Source organism: Xiphophorus couchianus, chromosome 5, assembly GCF_001444195.1.
Source record: "Xiphophorus couchianus chromosome 5, X_couchianus-1.0, whole genome shotgun sequence".
NCBI lineage: Eukaryota > Metazoa > Chordata > Actinopteri > Cyprinodontiformes > Poeciliidae > Xiphophorus > Xiphophorus couchianus.
Window position 1 is genome coordinate 30,058,513 of NC_040232.1, and position 16,968 is coordinate 30,075,480.

General features: G+C 41.4%; 3 protein-coding genes across 3 annotated transcripts in view; 1 reads left to right on the plus strand and 2 right to left on the minus strand.

The window, feature by feature from the left end:
• Window positions 1–153: 153 nt before the first annotated feature.
• nherf2 (NHERF family PDZ scaffold protein 2) lies at window positions 154–12,864 on the minus strand. Its single transcript, XM_028017694.1, has 6 exons — window positions 11,944–12,864; window positions 9,522–9,839; window positions 3,522–3,707; window positions 1,623–1,776; window positions 1,326–1,546; window positions 154–1,246 (listed from the first exon to the last, which is right to left on the minus strand). Exons 1-6 carry the CDS (start codon window positions 12,148–12,150, stop codon window positions 1,079–1,081), a joined length of 1,254 nt encoding a protein of 417 aa, XP_027873495.1. The 5' UTR covers window positions 12,151–12,864; the 3' UTR covers window positions 154–1,078.
• Window positions 12,865–13,520: 656 nt separating this feature from the next.
• nthl1 (nth-like DNA glycosylase 1) lies at window positions 13,521–16,799 on the minus strand. The gene is made up of 6 exons (XM_028017695.1): window positions 16,532–16,799; window positions 15,469–15,722; window positions 15,214–15,384; window positions 14,965–15,124; window positions 14,593–14,698; window positions 13,521–13,932 (listed from the first exon to the last, which is right to left on the minus strand). Exons 1-6 carry the CDS (start codon window positions 16,797–16,799, stop codon window positions 13,683–13,685), a joined length of 1,209 nt encoding a protein of 402 aa, XP_027873496.1. The 3' UTR covers window positions 13,521–13,682.
• The window catches only part of tsc2 (TSC complex subunit 2), a 28,084-nt gene continuing 27,688 nt past the window's right edge, over window positions 16,573–16,968 (plus strand). The window contains exon 1 of the mRNA XM_028017604.1: window positions 16,573–16,698. The gene's annotated coding sequence lies outside the window, so the exon portion shown is untranslated. The remainder of the gene's footprint in view (window positions 16,699–16,968) is intronic.

The following is a 16,968-nucleotide window of genomic DNA, read 5'->3' on the forward strand; positions in this document are numbered from 1 at the left end:
ACAGCTTCCATCTCCAGTGTGACAAACATCTGCCATGTGTGAGAAAAGTTAGCTGAAGTGGAAAAGTGTCGGCTAAATGTTTTACATTAAAACGCATCACTTGTTGGTCCATATTTGGGGAACTGCAGCCCTAAATAATCATGGCAACACACACAGATTCTAAAGGTTTATTCACACCGTTAAATGTTTAAGCCAAAGGAAGATGGAGAAATGTTTTGAAAAATCAAATGGAATGTGTAATAAAAAGCACTAATTTAACAGTATTACCATTCAAAACATACTAACTAAATGTGATCAGTCGTTATTTATTTTATAAACTAGACTAATCATTCGTTCTGTGTGCACATTTAAAGTTACACAGCATCTATTACGGAAAAATGTTGTATTTGACATAAATCATAGGTTCTTCTTACCAACATATGTCAACAAAGTTTCATCTAAACTGATGTTGGAAATTTTCTGCTATTAATACAACCGTTATACGACATAAAGTTGCATGCTTACTTCCTGTTTTTGTTATGAATGCCCTTCACATATCTTTACAACAGACTTACACAGTAAAAGAAAAATAAAATCAGCTGCTGACAGATTACAGAGAAAAACGGCAAGCCTGTAAAAATTCTCGACACAGATCAGGTCCTAAAAGAAAGTTTCTGTGGTGCAGATGCAACTTATTTGAATATTCCTTTGGAAAGGTTTCTTCTGTTTGATGTCCTTGCAGTAAAGCTGTTGACATCACAAGATCTGCTCCTTATCCTGCAAGGCCTTCGTGCACTAAAGCAGCTTTTGCATGTGCATATACTCTTTGTTGAAGAGGAAATATGCTTATTGTAGTTTTAAAGCTTAGAATCAGCTGAGTGATGAGTTGTAGTTTCTTTCCCATGCCAGCTTTAACTAGGCATCTCATTAAAGAGTCTCACTGAAGTTAACTGTTCACATTGAGAATAATATTTGATATTATGAACTGATTTCACACTAAACAGTAACTACCTTTTATTTATATTTCTGTCCACACGTGTAAAAGATGGAAGAGTTTGTTTTTGGTATAAATAGTGCAGGCTCATTAAAATTTCTCGGTTCAAAAGTTGCTGAAGAGCTCCTGCTTCCTGCTCCAGTCCATAGGGGGCGCTCTCTTCTTGTTGCGGGTGGCGAGGACCTTTTGTCTCGCCTCAGCAGCAGTGGGACTCAGGCGCAGGCCGTTCTCCATGAAGGGGTCTGAAATGCGGCTGTCGTCATCTTCAGGAACCTGGAGTCCGTGCAAACAAGTCATGATTCGCTCCAAACCGAGGGTCACTGTCATGTCTCTCGCTTCATTCTTCACTCACCTGGAAGCTCATGTCTGAGCTGCTGACCTCTGACTGGGTGGTGGAGCTCCTGGAGGAGTGAGACGCCGAGCTGCCGTTGGCTCGGGGTTTCGGAGACGTGTTGGCGATGTCAGAGTCTGTCAGAGTGACGCTTATGACAGGCGCGTCCGACGTGGGGAGCTCAGTGGTCGGGGACGGGGTCGGCGGGGTGCTTTCTGCACGTCTTTCATCCACGTAGACCTCTGTAGAAGTGGAAGCAAGCAGAGTTCAGCATCGTCTCAGTGGAGTTGCGTGTTAGAGCCGGAGGGTTTGGTTGACCTTTAATGTGGGTGATGGTTGGGGTAATTCCCAGTCTGTGGAAGAGTTCATCTGTTTCCTGGTCGACCACCAGAAGGCTGACTTCATCCCCTCTGGATCTGATGAGCGCCACCACCTCTGAGTGCCGCAGACCCTTCGTGTTTACGCCATTTACCTGAGACACAGAAAAAACTCAAGTTTATTCCTATAGCACAATTCAGCAACAAGGTGGTTCAAAGTGCTTTAATAAAAACATAATACAATCACCAACTATGAAACAAGCAATAAATATTATTTTGCCAAATGCCACCAGTAAAATCTTCAAACAAATACACATCAGATATGTTGATCATTATTCTAGTTATTCTTGTGGTGCATAGAAGCAGAATGTTGCTACTCCATGTTTGGTTCTGGTCCTGGGGAGGCAGAGCAGAACCAGAAGACCTGAGAGGTCTGGAAGGTTGATACAACGACGGCCGATGGTATTTTGGTGCCAAGTCATTCAGTGATTTATAAACTAACTATGAAGTATTTTAAAGTCTCTTCTCTGAGCTACAGGGAGCCAGTGTTTGGACTTTAGAACTGGTGGGATGTGCTCCAGCTTCCTGGTTTTAGTCAGAATGCGAGCAGCAGCATTCTGGATCAGCTGCAGGATTAATTTTTTTTTTTTTTTGTGGGCTCTAGTGTCCCTTTTTACGAAAGGAGGCTGACAGGAATGTGGAAGGAGAGGAGGGAAGACATGCGGCAAATGTCGTCGGGTCCGGGAGTCGAACCCGCGACGGCCGCGTCGAGGACTCAAGGCCTCCAAATATGGGTCGCGCTAACCACTACGCCACCACGGCACGCCCGGAGGATTAATTTTTTAGGCAGACCTGTGAAGATGCTGTTCTAGTAATCAATGTGACTAAAGACAAATGCATCTCGGTCTTAGTGGAACATTAGTTCTTTAATCCTGGAAATGTTCTTCAGTGTGATAGAAGGCCGACTTTGTTAGAATTGTCTCTGAAGTGTCGGGTCTGAGTCCACCTCTACGTCGGTGCAGATAAGGTTCTGCTGGAAAGAGGAAGGCATCACTAGTGGTGAAACACGAGATGCAGGGTGCAGTGCTGCGCAGATAGTGTCTGTGATTTGAGAGGAAGCCGCTTTGCATGAAGTCTTTTCCTGCGTCAGCACTCTCCATTTCCGCGTCATTAACCGAGCACTTGATGCAGATGAGAATGAAAACAACGTCTCAACTGTGCAACACCACGACTCTACAAAGCTGCTACACACAAATTGGCATACAGGACCCTTCAAACCTATTAGCTCCCCCGGTAAGGATGAACTAAAGCCTTAAATTCATCTCTTTTTTGTTGCCAATACTTTGTCCATTTTCTCAGTAGGAAAACATTTTGTATTCCCTTATTAAATTTCACATGGTTGGAGCATAAAGAGAGAAACATTATGTAAGGGGTACAAGCTAAGTTTTTATTTTTTTGTGCTACTTTTTCAGGACTGCACTACATGTTATCCAGCTGCAGTTTTTTCAGGATTTTCAGCATGGTGGCTGGTTTGGTTGGTTTTGGGTTCATGCAAGAATCTCCACTGAGCACAACATCCACATTATTTTAACAGCATGTGCTTCCCATTTCTTGAAGAGTGGTCAAAAGGAAAAGTCCTCTGTGTCACATTATATTTAGTCCCCATTTTCAGTGTAAGAAAATATAAATTCAGTTAAGGCCTTTTACCCATCTTTGCCAGATGTATCAATCAGGCTGGAGAGCACTGTGGATATCTATCCAACAATGTTTAAAAGAAATGCCACAAAACTAAACAACATGCAACCCTAGGTTATTTATAAGACTAGAAAATATTTTTCCTCCAATAAAGCACTTTTAAACCCTCCTTTTTTTTGTAAGTAGGCACATCTGTCAGTTGTACCTCCACTATTCTGTCTCCAGTTCGGAGGCCAGCTCTCTCTGCTGGTGACTTGGGGTCCACAGAGCGGACGAACTGGCCGCCTTTCTTCTTATCGCTCTGCAGGTTGAAGCAGTAGCCGTTCTCCCCCTTCACCAGGCGGCACAGACGAGGGAGCAGCTCCACCGTCGGCTCAGGGGACGGCTCCACCTGCAGCAGATGGAACATCTTTGATGCTTAACGTCTGCAAATTAGTTTGATTTGAACCTTTAGGTATCTTTTTCTATCCACAGTAAAACATGGAGCTACGACTTGTTCATATTAGCAGGAATCTTGTATTACTTTTTGTTTGTTTTAGAAAATATCACATATGGACGGGTTTCAATTTTTTTATTTAATTAACCCATTTCTGTTCAGGTTACAGGACAGTTGTTGCCTGATAGATGTGTTGGATCATGTCATTGACAGACAAAATATTTGTCAAGTTAAAGTTTTTGTGAGTCAAAGTGAATTTTTTTAAAATTATTGCTATTGAATAACTTTAAAAATATATTTTAATCTTATTTTGATTTAATATTGTTGATGTTCTGGTTTACAGTTCCCTGCAAAAGTATTGACACCCGTAGAACTTCTCCACATTTTCTCACATGATAACCACAAACTTTATTTTATAGGGATTTTAGTTGACAGACCAACACAAAGTCGTGGATAATTGTCCATTTTATTTATTTATTTATTGTAAAAAAAAATTACTGCCAGATGTTTAGAAAATACTTTGTTTTGTTTGTTATATTATATCTGAGTCTCTCCATGGCCATTCCTTGAATTCTCAACCGGATTTATGCTCAGATTTTGACTGGGCCTCTCTAAGACATGAATATGCTCTGATCTTAACCACTCCGCTGTAGTTCTGTCTGCTTTGTTTATGTCTTCTGAAGTGTCTCATAGGTTTTCTTCCAAAGGTTTCCTGCTACTTCCATATTTCCATCTACACTGACCAGTTTTCTTGAAGACAAGCATGCTGATGCCATTGCAATGTTTCACTGCGCTGTGATGTCTTTAGATATGCAGGGTTAGTTATTCTGCTATAAATGGCGTTTTGCTTGTAGGCCAAATTTTTCAAAGAATTTTATGTGGCTGTATCAGGGCAAAAAAGGTCTAAAAACAAATGCACAATACATTTGTGAGTTTTATTTGCAAAGAAAATAAAACAAGGATGGCTCCTTGCATCAATTCAGGAGGACAGATTATAAATACCTGTTACTCTCTTCAGATAATTTATTTGCAAAACTAAAGCAATATTGTGGTTTGTGATTATAAAATGATGAAATGTGAAAACATTTCGAGTAGCTTTGCACGACACTGTGTGCTATCGTGGGTCGTTTGCTGCCAGGTTGACCTGGTGGTCACAAAGCTGACCGAAGTCGACTAAGTGGATCTGTCTGAGCCATTCCAGCTGATCCCGAGCCTTGTGTCCAGCAACAAGAGCTGACACTCTGCGTGACACCAGCCTGGACACCGACCTCCACAACAAGCCTCATGCTGGGTGTGTCTGAGCACGACATGCCACAGGGGCTTTATGTTAGCCACCGTCCTACAGGCAACGGCGCTTAGCGACCGTGAGCTGACCTGAGGGCTGACGGGCCTATTTCCACCGTCAACAGCAGGAAGAATGAAGGGAGAGTCTTTGTTGTGTGTGCATCTGTGTATCATATCAAGGGCACCGAACTGTTTGACACTTGTATTGTAGAGCTGCAGTTATGAAACAAAGGCTCTCAATGACCAAACACTGACATGCCTGCTTGTTTTCAGCAACCTGTTCATCGCGCTGACCTGTGAAGTAGCTTCATCTGAACAACAAACTCGAGCCACACATATTGCTCAGTTGTAATGAGCCAATACTTTTTTGTTTTAAAAGAAAGAGAGAGAAAAAAGTAGTTTTAATACAGTATGTTGCATGGGCGTAGGTTTGGGTATGGACGGTCGTGACATGTCACGACCAATATTCAAGGGATATAAAATAGTCCCGACCAATTTTTGCCATATTAATAAAAAATAAAAAAAAACATATGTATTCTTTAACAAAAACAAAATAAATAAACGAAAATCTACATTAATTAGTTTAGTAAGTTGTAAGGTCCCACCAAAACGTAGACCAAACCTACGCCCTTGGTATGTTGCCATAATAATCCCTTCAGTTATTGCTAATCATGACATGAAGTAATTTATGACAGTGTTTGCAGAGCCCCCTTAAGGTATACACACATTTCATCCACAAATTGCAACATAAGTTTATCTTTAGCACAACAGTACTTAAGAAAATCAGCTGCAGCTGATCCAGAACACAGCGTTCTCACTAAAACCAGGAACACAGAGCGCATCACCCCAAAGTCCTTCCACTGCCCTCATGTAGCTCAGAGAAGAGACTGTAAAATACTCCTGTTAGTTTATAAATCACTGAATGGCTTAGCACCAAAATACATTAAAGATCTGCTGTTGTTGTATCAACCTTCCAGACACCTCAGGTTTTCTGGTTTAAATTTACTCAGCATCCCCAGAACCAAACATGGCAAAGCAGCATTCAGCTTCTATGCTGTACAAATCTAGAATAAACTTCCAGAAAACTGTAAAACTGCCAAAACACTGAGTCCCTTTAAACCAAGGTTTGAAACACACCTGTTTAGAGCTGTCTTTGATTAGCAGAATTAATTAATATGTGTGTGGTGCATTTGCTTGATGATTTTGATTATGGTTTTTGACAAGAAAATCATATTTAACCGCTTGTTTCATAATTGGTTCCTGTGCACTTTGCCTTGTTGCTGTACAAATAAACTCGACTGAGCTTGACTACAACATTACTAGAAGGAATATGGTACAGCCCCCTTTACTCTGATACACCAAAAATAAACAAAAGTCCGTCTGCATGTAATATAATCTCAGGAAACAATCTCAGGTTTCTATACATCTCACAGCTCATTGTTCAATCCATCATTTAAAATGAAGACAGACCAAACTCATATGTTTTATCGAGTGGAAAATGTAATACTTATAGAAAAAAAACATGGATTGAAAAAAAAAAGTTTGAAAAATGTATATTTCTTTTTCCTTTACTATTATTTATTATGGAGTTATTGAACCAAGCCACATGGAAAACTTCTCAAGGTGAGATTGTACTAAAATGTATACATAAAGTAAATAGCTCAGTTCTACATAATCTTTGACCAAAACGACCAAGAGATATCAAATATAAAGTTGTAACACAAACAATTACTAAAATCGGATATGCATACGTAGTTATGCAAGAGGCAGTAGATGACATGACTGAGTGAGATTTGTGAGAATATGTGAGTGTGTGAGTCAGCAGTCTGTGGCCATCTCAGCTGAGGTCTCGTTCGTCTGCTGCCGTCATAACATCACGCAGCTCTATGTTCAGAGAGGTGAATGTCAGTCACAAGGCAGTGAAAGTGTGTGTCCTTTGTGAACTGGTGGCGTTAGTCTGGGATTAATTTGCCATTTTGGTTAATCAAAATGAGGCTCCATCAGCGCCTTCTCTTTAGATTACTGATTAAATACAAAGTACTTAATGCAGGTGTCGACCTTTACATAACTGCTTCTGGTTGATCTCATAATGTTTTACCTCATTTTCCAAGTAATCATTTAACTAAAACGGAGACAGGCAGCTGTGCTGCAGGGCGAGGGAACAGCCTTTATTTACTCTGCTTTCAGCTAAACACATGGCCAGTTTGACATGAACTGCTAGCCTCGCATATCTGGGCCCGGGTTGTTTGAAGTCAAAACAACGAGCCCAGTCTGTGAGAGTCAGTTCCCGGTTATTCTGACTTCCAGACGTCACACAGACGTCACAAGTGGAAATGCATGCCACACGCTGAACTTTAGGAATCTGAATGCCGATTTTTCAAAGCAAATGGGATTAATCTGGCGGTTTCCAGTGACTGCAGCTCATTTTATTGTGCATGTGGTCAGTTCTGCATCCACAAGTCAGATGTCTTGTGATCATGTTTAATCGATATACATGGCTTTGTTGAATTTGATCGCTATCTCCTATTTTTCCCCAGACCACACCCAAATGTTGCTCTCAGGGGTCTCAAACTCCAGTCCTCGAGAGCCGCAGTCCTGCAACTTTTAGATGTGCCTCTGCTGCACCACACCTGAATAGAATAATTAGGACATTAGCAAGGCTCTGGAGAACTGATCTACACAAGGAGGAGGTAATTAAGCCATTTCATTTGAGTGTTTTGTACCTGTGGCACATCTAAAAACTGTAGGTCTGCGGCCCTCGAGGACTGGAGTTTGAGACCCCTGCACTCACGGTTTAAATTCATTGTAACAGTTGTAAAAGCAGGCAACTGACAAGAAGAATTGCTGCAAAAGTGATGAAACAGCTCTGGAAAAAAATTAAGAGACCACTTAAAATGATCAGTTTCTCTGATTTTACTCTTCATAGATAAATGTTTGAGTAAAATGAACATTGTTCTTCTATTCGATGAACTATTAACATGTCTGAAATTTCAAGCAAAACTTTAGTATTTATTTACAGAAAATGAGAAATGGTCAAAATAACAAAAAAGATGCAGCGCTTTCAGACCTAAAATAATGCAAAGAACACGAGTACATATTAATTTAGAAACAACGATGCTAATGTTTTAATTCAAGAGTACAGAAATCAGTATTTGGTGGGATAACCACGAGGTTTTCAAATGGTTTCAGTCCAATGACCTCTTAATTTTTTCCAGAGCCGTATTTTAAACTCCTAAATATCGTGGTTTTCTATTTCCTGCAAGTAAAAGTCTGAAAAGTGTGGCGTGCATTTGTACCTGCTCATCTCTATTCTGATATCTGTAAATAAAACAACCAAATGCTCTAACAAGCCAGGTTATCAATGCAGTTCAATTTCATCAATTTCAAATAATGTTTCATAATGAAACATTATTTGTTCCCTAGAGGCAATTTAAGGGCACTGTGGAGCAGAACAAACATCGACACATTAAAAAAACAAACAAAAAAATTATATATAAAGACAAAGGATCATCATGTAAAAAAAAGTCCCTCTTTAAATTAAAATTAGCAAATAGAGTCCACCTCTGTGTAATTTATTCTCAGTACAAATTCAGCTAATATGTAAAAGTCTCATTAAGAGAATTAGGAGGTGGAGGTATTTTTTGTTGCTTAGGAAAAGCTGAAAAAACCACAATGAAACAAAAAGCAAAAACAAAGTTTTTTCTTCTAAGCAATCCCATTAGTCCTTTGTAGATCACAGATTCAGCTGTGGAAAAGTTTAAATGGCGATCAGATTGTTAAACAAAACCCAATAAAATCTCAAAGATCAAAGTCCAAGATATCACCTGAGTTCTGGAGGAGCTGCACAGACTCACATTTCATGAGGGAGAATCTTTTGCACTCTCTACTTCATCTCTATGGTGAAGTAGAGAGAATAAAAGCTGTTTAAAAAAAAAAAAAGTTCTAGAAAGTGCAGGTTGCCTTTTCTCAAAGGTCATGTAAACGAACATGTAGAAAAAGAAGAAACAGACCGAAACAGAACATTCTAGCTTAGATGCAAAATGTGATGTGTGCTGGAAACAAAATAATACTGCATGTCATTGAGTGGCAGCAGATTCTCCTGAGGGAATGTTTTGGGGGTTTTTTAACCGGGGGAAGAGAGGAGCAGGAGAATAATTTTTATTTGAATTACGAAAATAAACATTTTATTGCCTAAAATGCAATAGACAATATCGCCTACTATACAGTAAGTGTGTCGTTTGTGGTTTTTATATGTAAAAATATCTAAAATCATGGAGCTGTTTTTTATCGTCTTCACAACTATGCACTACTTTGTATTGGTTTATCCCATAAAATCACAATAAAATACATTTAAAATTGAGGTTGTAACAGGACATAATGTGACAGTTCATGGATGCTCATTTGTTTCAACATTTTGTTTCTTTGACATTTATTTTATTTCCCCTCCATCTTTCATGGATCCACTTTCTCGATGTCGGTGCTTACCTCAGTGTCTGGCGTGGAACTCGACGTCGTCGAGGTTCTCGTTTCTTTGTTTTCAGAGGATACCTGAGTGGGTGAGTCTGCAGCAGGAAAATGGAATAAGTATCTAAAGTTGGATTTGAGAAACAGCGGGGAGCCCTCTCTTGGTATGGGTGACGCTGAGGGCGTGATATTGGGGGACGGGCGTGGAGAGAGGTTCCCCATTTCAATGGCCTGGTCCTCTGTGCAGGCCAGGCCCTGGCTGCGCAGAAAGTCATCCGTTTCTCTGTCTACTACCAGCAGCCTGGTGCGGTGGGGCGTCTCACAGATACGGTTCACCACCTGCAGACAGGAGAAACAAAGACGCAACAAAAAGATTGACTTGATTAACACAGAAACGTGTTACACCTGTCACGGTCATGGAGACGACTAACAGTCGCCAAGCAGACAGTTTGCAAAGTTATTTTGGTGTTTGGAGGAGATTCACAGTGTGAAGTCTATGGATGAAGCTTAAAGAGTCACAACTCAGAGACTTATCAAGGATATGGGCTGCTGCTGCCACAGCCACTCCTGAACCAGAGACAGCTTCAGACGCAACCTAACTGGACCCGAAACTGGTCCAGAGTCATCTTCTTAAACAAAAGTATATTTTATATTTAATTTGGAAACCAAGGTCCCAGAGTGTGGAGGAAGAGTGGAGACTGAGGCCCAGAATCTGCTTTGCTTGAAGTCCAGAGTGAAGCTTCCACAGTCAGTGATGACTTGGGGTGAAATGTCTTCTTACTGGTTTTGGTCCACTGGTGTTTTCTGAAGTCCCATGTCCATCTACCAGGAATTTTTTTAGAGCACTTCATGCTTCATTCAGATAATGAGCTTTAGGGAGATATTGAATTCATTTCCCAGCAGGATCCAGAAATGCAACTGAGCCAAAGGCCATAAATCAACCTTAGAGGAGAACCTCCTTTGAATCTAGTAATCTAAGCCTGGTTGTGGGAAGGGATATTAATCCAAAATAGATGGTTAATTACAGCTAAAGTCACATGAAGACAAGTGTTTGTTTCACATAGGACCAGAGGTGGGTAGAGTACCCAAAAATTGCACTCAGCTTGGAACTCATTGCACTCAGCATTACTTCTACATATTTTTACTCAAGTAAAAAAAAAAAAAAGCAGCCATCCTAGAAATTACTAAAGAGTAAAAATGTATTTGAGTAAGAAGTCTACAAGAACTGAGTATTTGATCAAATCATCAGCCACTGAATATTTAAAAATTACCCCATCAGACAATGTGTGGACATTTTGGTATTTAAAAGATCAAAATGAAAATATTTCATATAAATAACGTATTTACAAAATAACAAAATCAGGCAAAGGAAAACATTTTTTCCCCAGATTGTAAGGATTTGGCTTTTTTTGTGTATTCATTTAAGTTTGTGTCTATTGAGTCTCCAATGTCCCGTCTACCCCTTGTCCTGACACCAGTTTCTTGTTTCCCCTGATTGTCTCCATGTGTGTTTAAACCCACCGGTGTTCCTTGTTCTTTTTCAGGTTCTTGTCTTGTCAAGCTGTCTAGTCGTGTCCAGTCTGCTGTCAGATGGCTCTTGTTTTCCAGTTGCTACCAGTTTTGAGCCTTAGCCTTCCACTCATTCTGTGCTGCCTGGATTTTTGGATTTGTATTCATATAATCATTAAAAACATCATTCTTTCACTCCAACCTGGGTCCTCAGCGTCATCCTCACCGCCTCTACTACTGCAAATCATGACACAGATCAATTTCTTTCCATATAAAACTTATGAAACTTTAACAAAAATCCCCCCAGAAATCTAGTACATCATAATTAAAAAGTTTCTCAAGTAAATGTAATTAGTTCCCAACACTCCATAGGACCAAAGTTGGTCAGGATAGTTTCTTTGTCTTCACAATAAAATCTGTTTTTTTAACTACTCAATGGTATGTTTTGGGTTGGGGTTTTTTTTTTGTCTGATACTTATTTGAACATCTAAAACATTTTTTCAAAAGCATAAACTGAGAAAATCGGAATTGGGACATTTTATTCACAGTAGCGCATATGTTTTACTTTTTGAATGGAATTGTCTTTTTTTATGATTAAGCATCATGTGCGCAGTTTCAGCATTTTGTCAATCTGTTTTGCATCAATTGAAATTTTAGGCTGCTGCAGAGTCCGCTTACATTTCGGGCCTGGAGCTGATTTAAAAATAATTAATACGGCATTTGGCTCTCTCGGCGCCTGCTGGCATATAACGCTTTTGTGTCATGACAAAGACGAGCTGTGATTTCCATTACACAGGCTCACACTGACCCATATAGGGCCACCCTCGTCTACAGGCAAGAAAGAAAAAGTTGTCCGACAGGTACATAGTGCATTGTTCCTCTCCTGGCTCATCTTTACGTAAAAATGTCACGCAGTGTGCAGTTAGTCACTCGCCTGATGATGACTTTCTTTTTCCACATTCTCCCCGTTCACCTCCACCAGTCGATCCCCCGGCCGGAGCCCGGCCAGGTCAGCAGGGGAGCCAGGCTCCACTGTGCGGATGAACTGTCCGCCTTTCTTCTTCTCTCCGTGCAGGTGGAAGCCATATCCGCGCTGTCCTTTGATCAGAAAGCAAAGCCTGGGTCTCAGCTCGTTCTCCATCGGTGTGTGAAGGTGAAGAAAACCCCCCCAAAACAAAACAAAAAAACTCAAAGTGCGTCCCAGGAATAAACGGGTAGATCTTCTCCAAGAGCTCTGGGGAGTTTCTGGCTCCTAATCCAACGCGCTTCCACTCGCTCCAGAGACAAAAAGCTCATCGTCGTTATTCGGCATCATACATCCCCTAGTAATCCACAAAAACCTGAAGAGTGAAAAAAAATATGGCAAACGCCTCCCACTCCTCTACCCTCACCCAATAATAATAATAATAATCTGGGGATTAATCCATTTTTAGGGCGCAAACGCGAGCGCGCAAAGTGGTGCGTAAAATAGCGCTAAAGGGGAAACATGGACACGTTAAGTCCCGTCCATCAGTATAATCCAAGAGATCAGAGATTAGAAAGCCGGTCCACGCACGTAACACTTAATTCTCCTCGCCAGCGGGGGCGTGTGTCCTCCTGAGCGACCCGGCGAGAGTGGGGAGGCTTCAGGAACACACGCCACTACCCCCCGCAGCGCACACCTGGAGACTCAGCCGCGCCGCGCTGCGGGCTGGTAGGACAGCAGCTACTCTAAATATATAGGCGGGGACACTTATTGTTGCCTCCACGCACACCTTGGAGCGGGCAAACGCCCTGAGCGGTGCGGCTGAAACCCGACAGGCTGTGACCTGAGAAATCAAATCTTCCCCATCAGTCCTCTGCCTCCGTATCTCTGCTGCAGATCACCAGAAGAGCGACTGCGTGAAAGCGGGGTGTGATGCATGTGAAACAAAAGCTTTTCCGTGCGAATGTCCATGCGTATGTGCACGGAGTTCATCATATATGCTTGAGAACATCTTACTTTCCTTGATTTGACTCAGATGCAGGGAAGATGAGAAGTTTGCATTTTTGCAAATGAGTTAAAAAAAAAAAAAAAAAAATTCCTAGACCTTTTTGAGTTTGTTCAACCCTGTTGGGTCATATTCCCACACACAAGCAAGAGAGGAGTGTCTTTAAACCTTAAAGTTGTAGAAAATCAAAGGTGATGATGCTCAATTTTCACTTGTTTTCTTTTATAATTGCTTTAAGAAAATAGTGAAAAATACAGAATTTCTAATCTTGTATTAAAAAAAACCAAGAGAAAAGCTAAAGTTTTGTTTGCTATTGTGTCTCCTGCTGCGTTACATGTTACAGCTTATGGTAATGTATACTAATATGTTGTGCATGACTATATTTCTGAGTGCATAGGGTCCAAAACAATGAGCAAGATACTAAAAGCTTATGGTATTTCCAGTTAAATTAAAACTGACTTTTAATTTGTCTGTTACAACTTAAAGTATAAAACTTTAAGAACAACAACAAAAGAAAATTCAAACACGGCGCTACAAAAACTTCAGTTCTTACTTTATTTATTTGAGTTGAAAAAATAAAACAGTACAAAAATATTCCTATCAATCACTGCATGTGTTTAATTATGAAACATATCGTGTTTTTTTCTGGCCAACATCATAAATCAGCAGTTCAGTGTTTGTTTGTTTTTTTTTACAATCCTTCTTAGTCTGGTGGCTTCAGGTTTGCTGCCGATTTACTTCTGGCATCACTTTCCTGTTCAGATTCGATCTTAAATTTGCGCAATGGACCTGGAGAGCGTGGTGATCCGGGTTTGGGTCTTTTTGCGGGAGAACGTTTGTGTGCAGATGGACAGCTGTACTGGTTCAGACACACGGAGCAGAGCGGGCTAACTGGAAGACAAACCTGCTGTCCAAAACCAACCAGCAGCCAGTTGATCTCGCTCCACAACTCCCTGCAGCAGAAACACAACAAAAAACATTCAGGTGAGTCTCAAACAGACTTCTGTTTGTCCACCGGGGGGCAGCATAACATCTGCAAAAGGAAACATGCCTGATTTTTACGTGTTAAAGATATAACACTGAAAATCATTCATTGAAAAATGTTTTTGTAGCCACCGGATAAACATAAAGTCGAAAAAAAACGGAATATTTTGGATTTATTTTAAGTCCAGATATGAAAAAAATTCTGTATAATAAACACTGAAAGAGAGAAAGAAAAAAAAGAAAGGAACAAAGAAAGAAAAATAGAAAAATGGAAAAAGGAAGGACTGGAGGTAAATGAAAGGAGAATTACAGAAAGCAGGAAAACAAGACTGACACAATGATGCAAGTAAGGAAAGTCAGAAGGACAAAAGAAAAATGGACATGAAAGGAAGAGAGAAAGAATGGGAGACACAAGGAAGGTAGGACTTTAGGAAGAAGAGAAACAAAGAAAGAATGCAAAGAAGGAAAGGAAGGAAGATAAAGCAGAAATGGAGAAAGGATACATGGCATGCGGAGGGAAAGAACAAGGGCAAAAGTAACTTGAACTAAAAGCAAATCTTTAAGTAAAAAAAGATCTACAATCTTTGTGAGTCTATTTTTTAAAGCTGTATCGGACGTGACTTGGTTACCTTGGCAACCACTCCTCCAGGGCCTTGCGTGTGTCTTCTGGGTTCTTGGTTGGTTTCTTGAGCCAGCCCAGCCTGTTGGAGATGCGATGCACGTGTGTGTCCACTCCTAAACACAAACCACCAGTAAAGACAAATCCCCTCAGGGAGCATGCTCACACACACGCCCACACACACACACGCCCACACGCAAGCACACACTTCTGCAGCTGTGGGTCAGCTTAGAGACGAGGTCCTTTAGAGAACAAGGTTCGCTACGTTGTTCATCACTATCTGTTGTTCAACACTTTACTCATTTCTTATGACAGGTAGTTGCATATATTTACATTTTGAAACTATTGCTACTTCAAAATGGCCACCATTAGTGATAAAAACCTATGCCAGACACTTGGTCCCAGGCGATGTCCATAGCCAGGTGGGCCATCTTAGGTCCGACTCCCGGCAGGCGAACCAGACCCTCCACGCTGTTCGGGATATCTCCCCCGAACTCCGTCACCAGCATGGCTGACGTCTGCTTCAGAAACTTTACCTTGTTCTGCAGAGGAGGAGGAGGTTCAGTTTTGATTCAGAACTTTTTAAGTAAAGAGAAGAAATTAAACAAGCTGGTAAAATCAGGGGCGTTACCCTCCAGAAGCCGACGGGATAGATGAGCTCTCCCAGCTTTTTGTCGTCGGTGGCGACTATATTCTCTGCAGTGCAGCCATGCGCCCGAAGTCTCTGCATCGCTGCACCCGTCACCTGGTCCTTTGTCTGGCTGGACAGCATGAGCGACACCAACACCTGGAAACGCCTCACCTGTGAAAAGGGACGGAGTATTTAACTCCACACACACAGTTTATTGCAGAACTTTAAAGCAAACACGACGCAGCTCACACCTACATGTGCGGGGGCTTGTGTGTCGTAGCATTTCTCAGCTCCCATGTTGTCCACTGGGGCGTCTCGACAGCTCCTCATTTCACGGATGAAACCCAACTGTTTCATCCAGTCCGGAGGCTCCCAGTGCTCCGTCTTTACCCGGGAGGCGCCATCGTCTCCGTCATACTCCACTTTAATCTGTCTCCTCCTGCGACCGCGAGGAAGCAGCGATGACGCTTCAATCTCTGTGATAGACCGGAGGCGTTCCTGGCAGCCGTCTAGACAAAAGAAAACATAATAAATGGAGTAAACATGGCATCAAAAAAGAGCAGGATTACGCAAGAATACATTTATAAGAGACTAAATGTTACAAACATGTCAGTTATTTGTTCATTTCATAACTTGCAGACCTGTCTTGTAACCAATTAGGACATAAAGGGCTTGTGCATAAAAACTGATGGGCAGAGCTTTAATCAGAGAAGCAGCCAAAAAGTTCATGGTAACTCTGGAAGAGCTGCACAGATCCACAACTCAGGTGGGAAACTAACACTGCAGATCCCCCTAAACACACCACCCCCATGGTGAAACATGATGGTGGGAGTATAATGGTGTGGGACAGAGTTAATGGGGAGAAGGATGGAGTTAAATACTGGGCTATCCTAGAAGAAAACTTTGTTAGAGACTGCAATATATCTGAGACTAAAGTAAAGGTTCACCACTGCAACAAATCCATAGAGTTGAGATTTTGTTGCAAGATTTAAAAATCAGTTTTACCGAAACTCTCTCCAATATGACCGAGTTTAGACTGTACCACTGGCACTCTGAAGAGTAGCTTGAATCAACAAAGTTAGGACTTATTTAGTACGGAGGCCGTCTGGTGACATGGGAGGAAAAAAAAAAAGCAAGTTGTAGCCACGACTTAACATCTCGAGGCACAACTTTTATTATTTTCTTCTCCCATGTCACCAGACGGTCTCCGTACTTTAGACTTTACACATGCGCAAATAACCTTATGCAAAGTATTTAAATAAGGGCCTGTTTCAGATTTATAATGTCAGTGTTTCTGGTGAGCCTAACGTGAACATACCGCTGGATGAAGGGGTCAAAGAGGGCTTCTCTTCGGACACTGTCGCCTCCTCCGCCTCCACCTTCACCTTCCGTGCAGGAACGGCGTCCACATCCCCCTGTCTGCTGCTGAGTTTGGACCTCAAAGAGGCCGCGGATCCACCGCCCGCACCGTGACTGCTGCTCCGGGTGAGAACAGCGCTGCTTTGCATGAAATACGGAGAACTCATTTTCAAAATCTGAACTACATAGCACAGTCTCCTCGTCTCACAGCGGACATTACGAAGCATTGCACAGGGCAGTACATGAAGTTGGTTTCAGGATCGTAGTCTCTCAGCTCCACGGGGGATTTATATTATTATAAAACATGTTTAAATATATATAAGATTATACACTACTGTAGTGGTAATCTACAGATTTCTTTTGACGAAAGGCATAATTTTCCAAAATACAATGTAA

Coding starts and splice junctions, on each gene's coding strand:
- nherf2 (XM_028017694.1), bottom strand. CDS start 12,150: ATGGAGAACGAGCTGAGACCCAGGCTTTGCTTTCTGATCAAAGGACAG. Junction 9,840..11,943: donor AAAAAGAAAGTCATCATCAG/GCGAGTGACTAA, acceptor TCCTGTCTGCAG/GTGGTGAACCGTATCTGTGA. Junction 1,247..1,325: donor GCTCAGACATGAGCTTCCAG/GTGAGTGAAGAA, acceptor CACGGACTCCAG/GTTCCTGAAGATGACGACAG.
- nthl1 (XM_028017695.1), bottom strand. CDS start 16,799: ATGCTTCGTAATGTCCGCTGTGAGACGAGGAGACTGTGCTATGTAGTT. Junction 15,723..16,531: donor TTTGACCCCTTCATCCAGCG/GTATGTTCACGT, acceptor TCTTTTGTCTAG/ACGGCTGCCAGGAACGCCTC. Junction 13,933..14,592: donor CTGGAGGAGTGGTTGCCAAG/GTAACCAAGTCA, acceptor TTTCTGCTGCAG/GGAGTTGTGGAGCGAGATCA.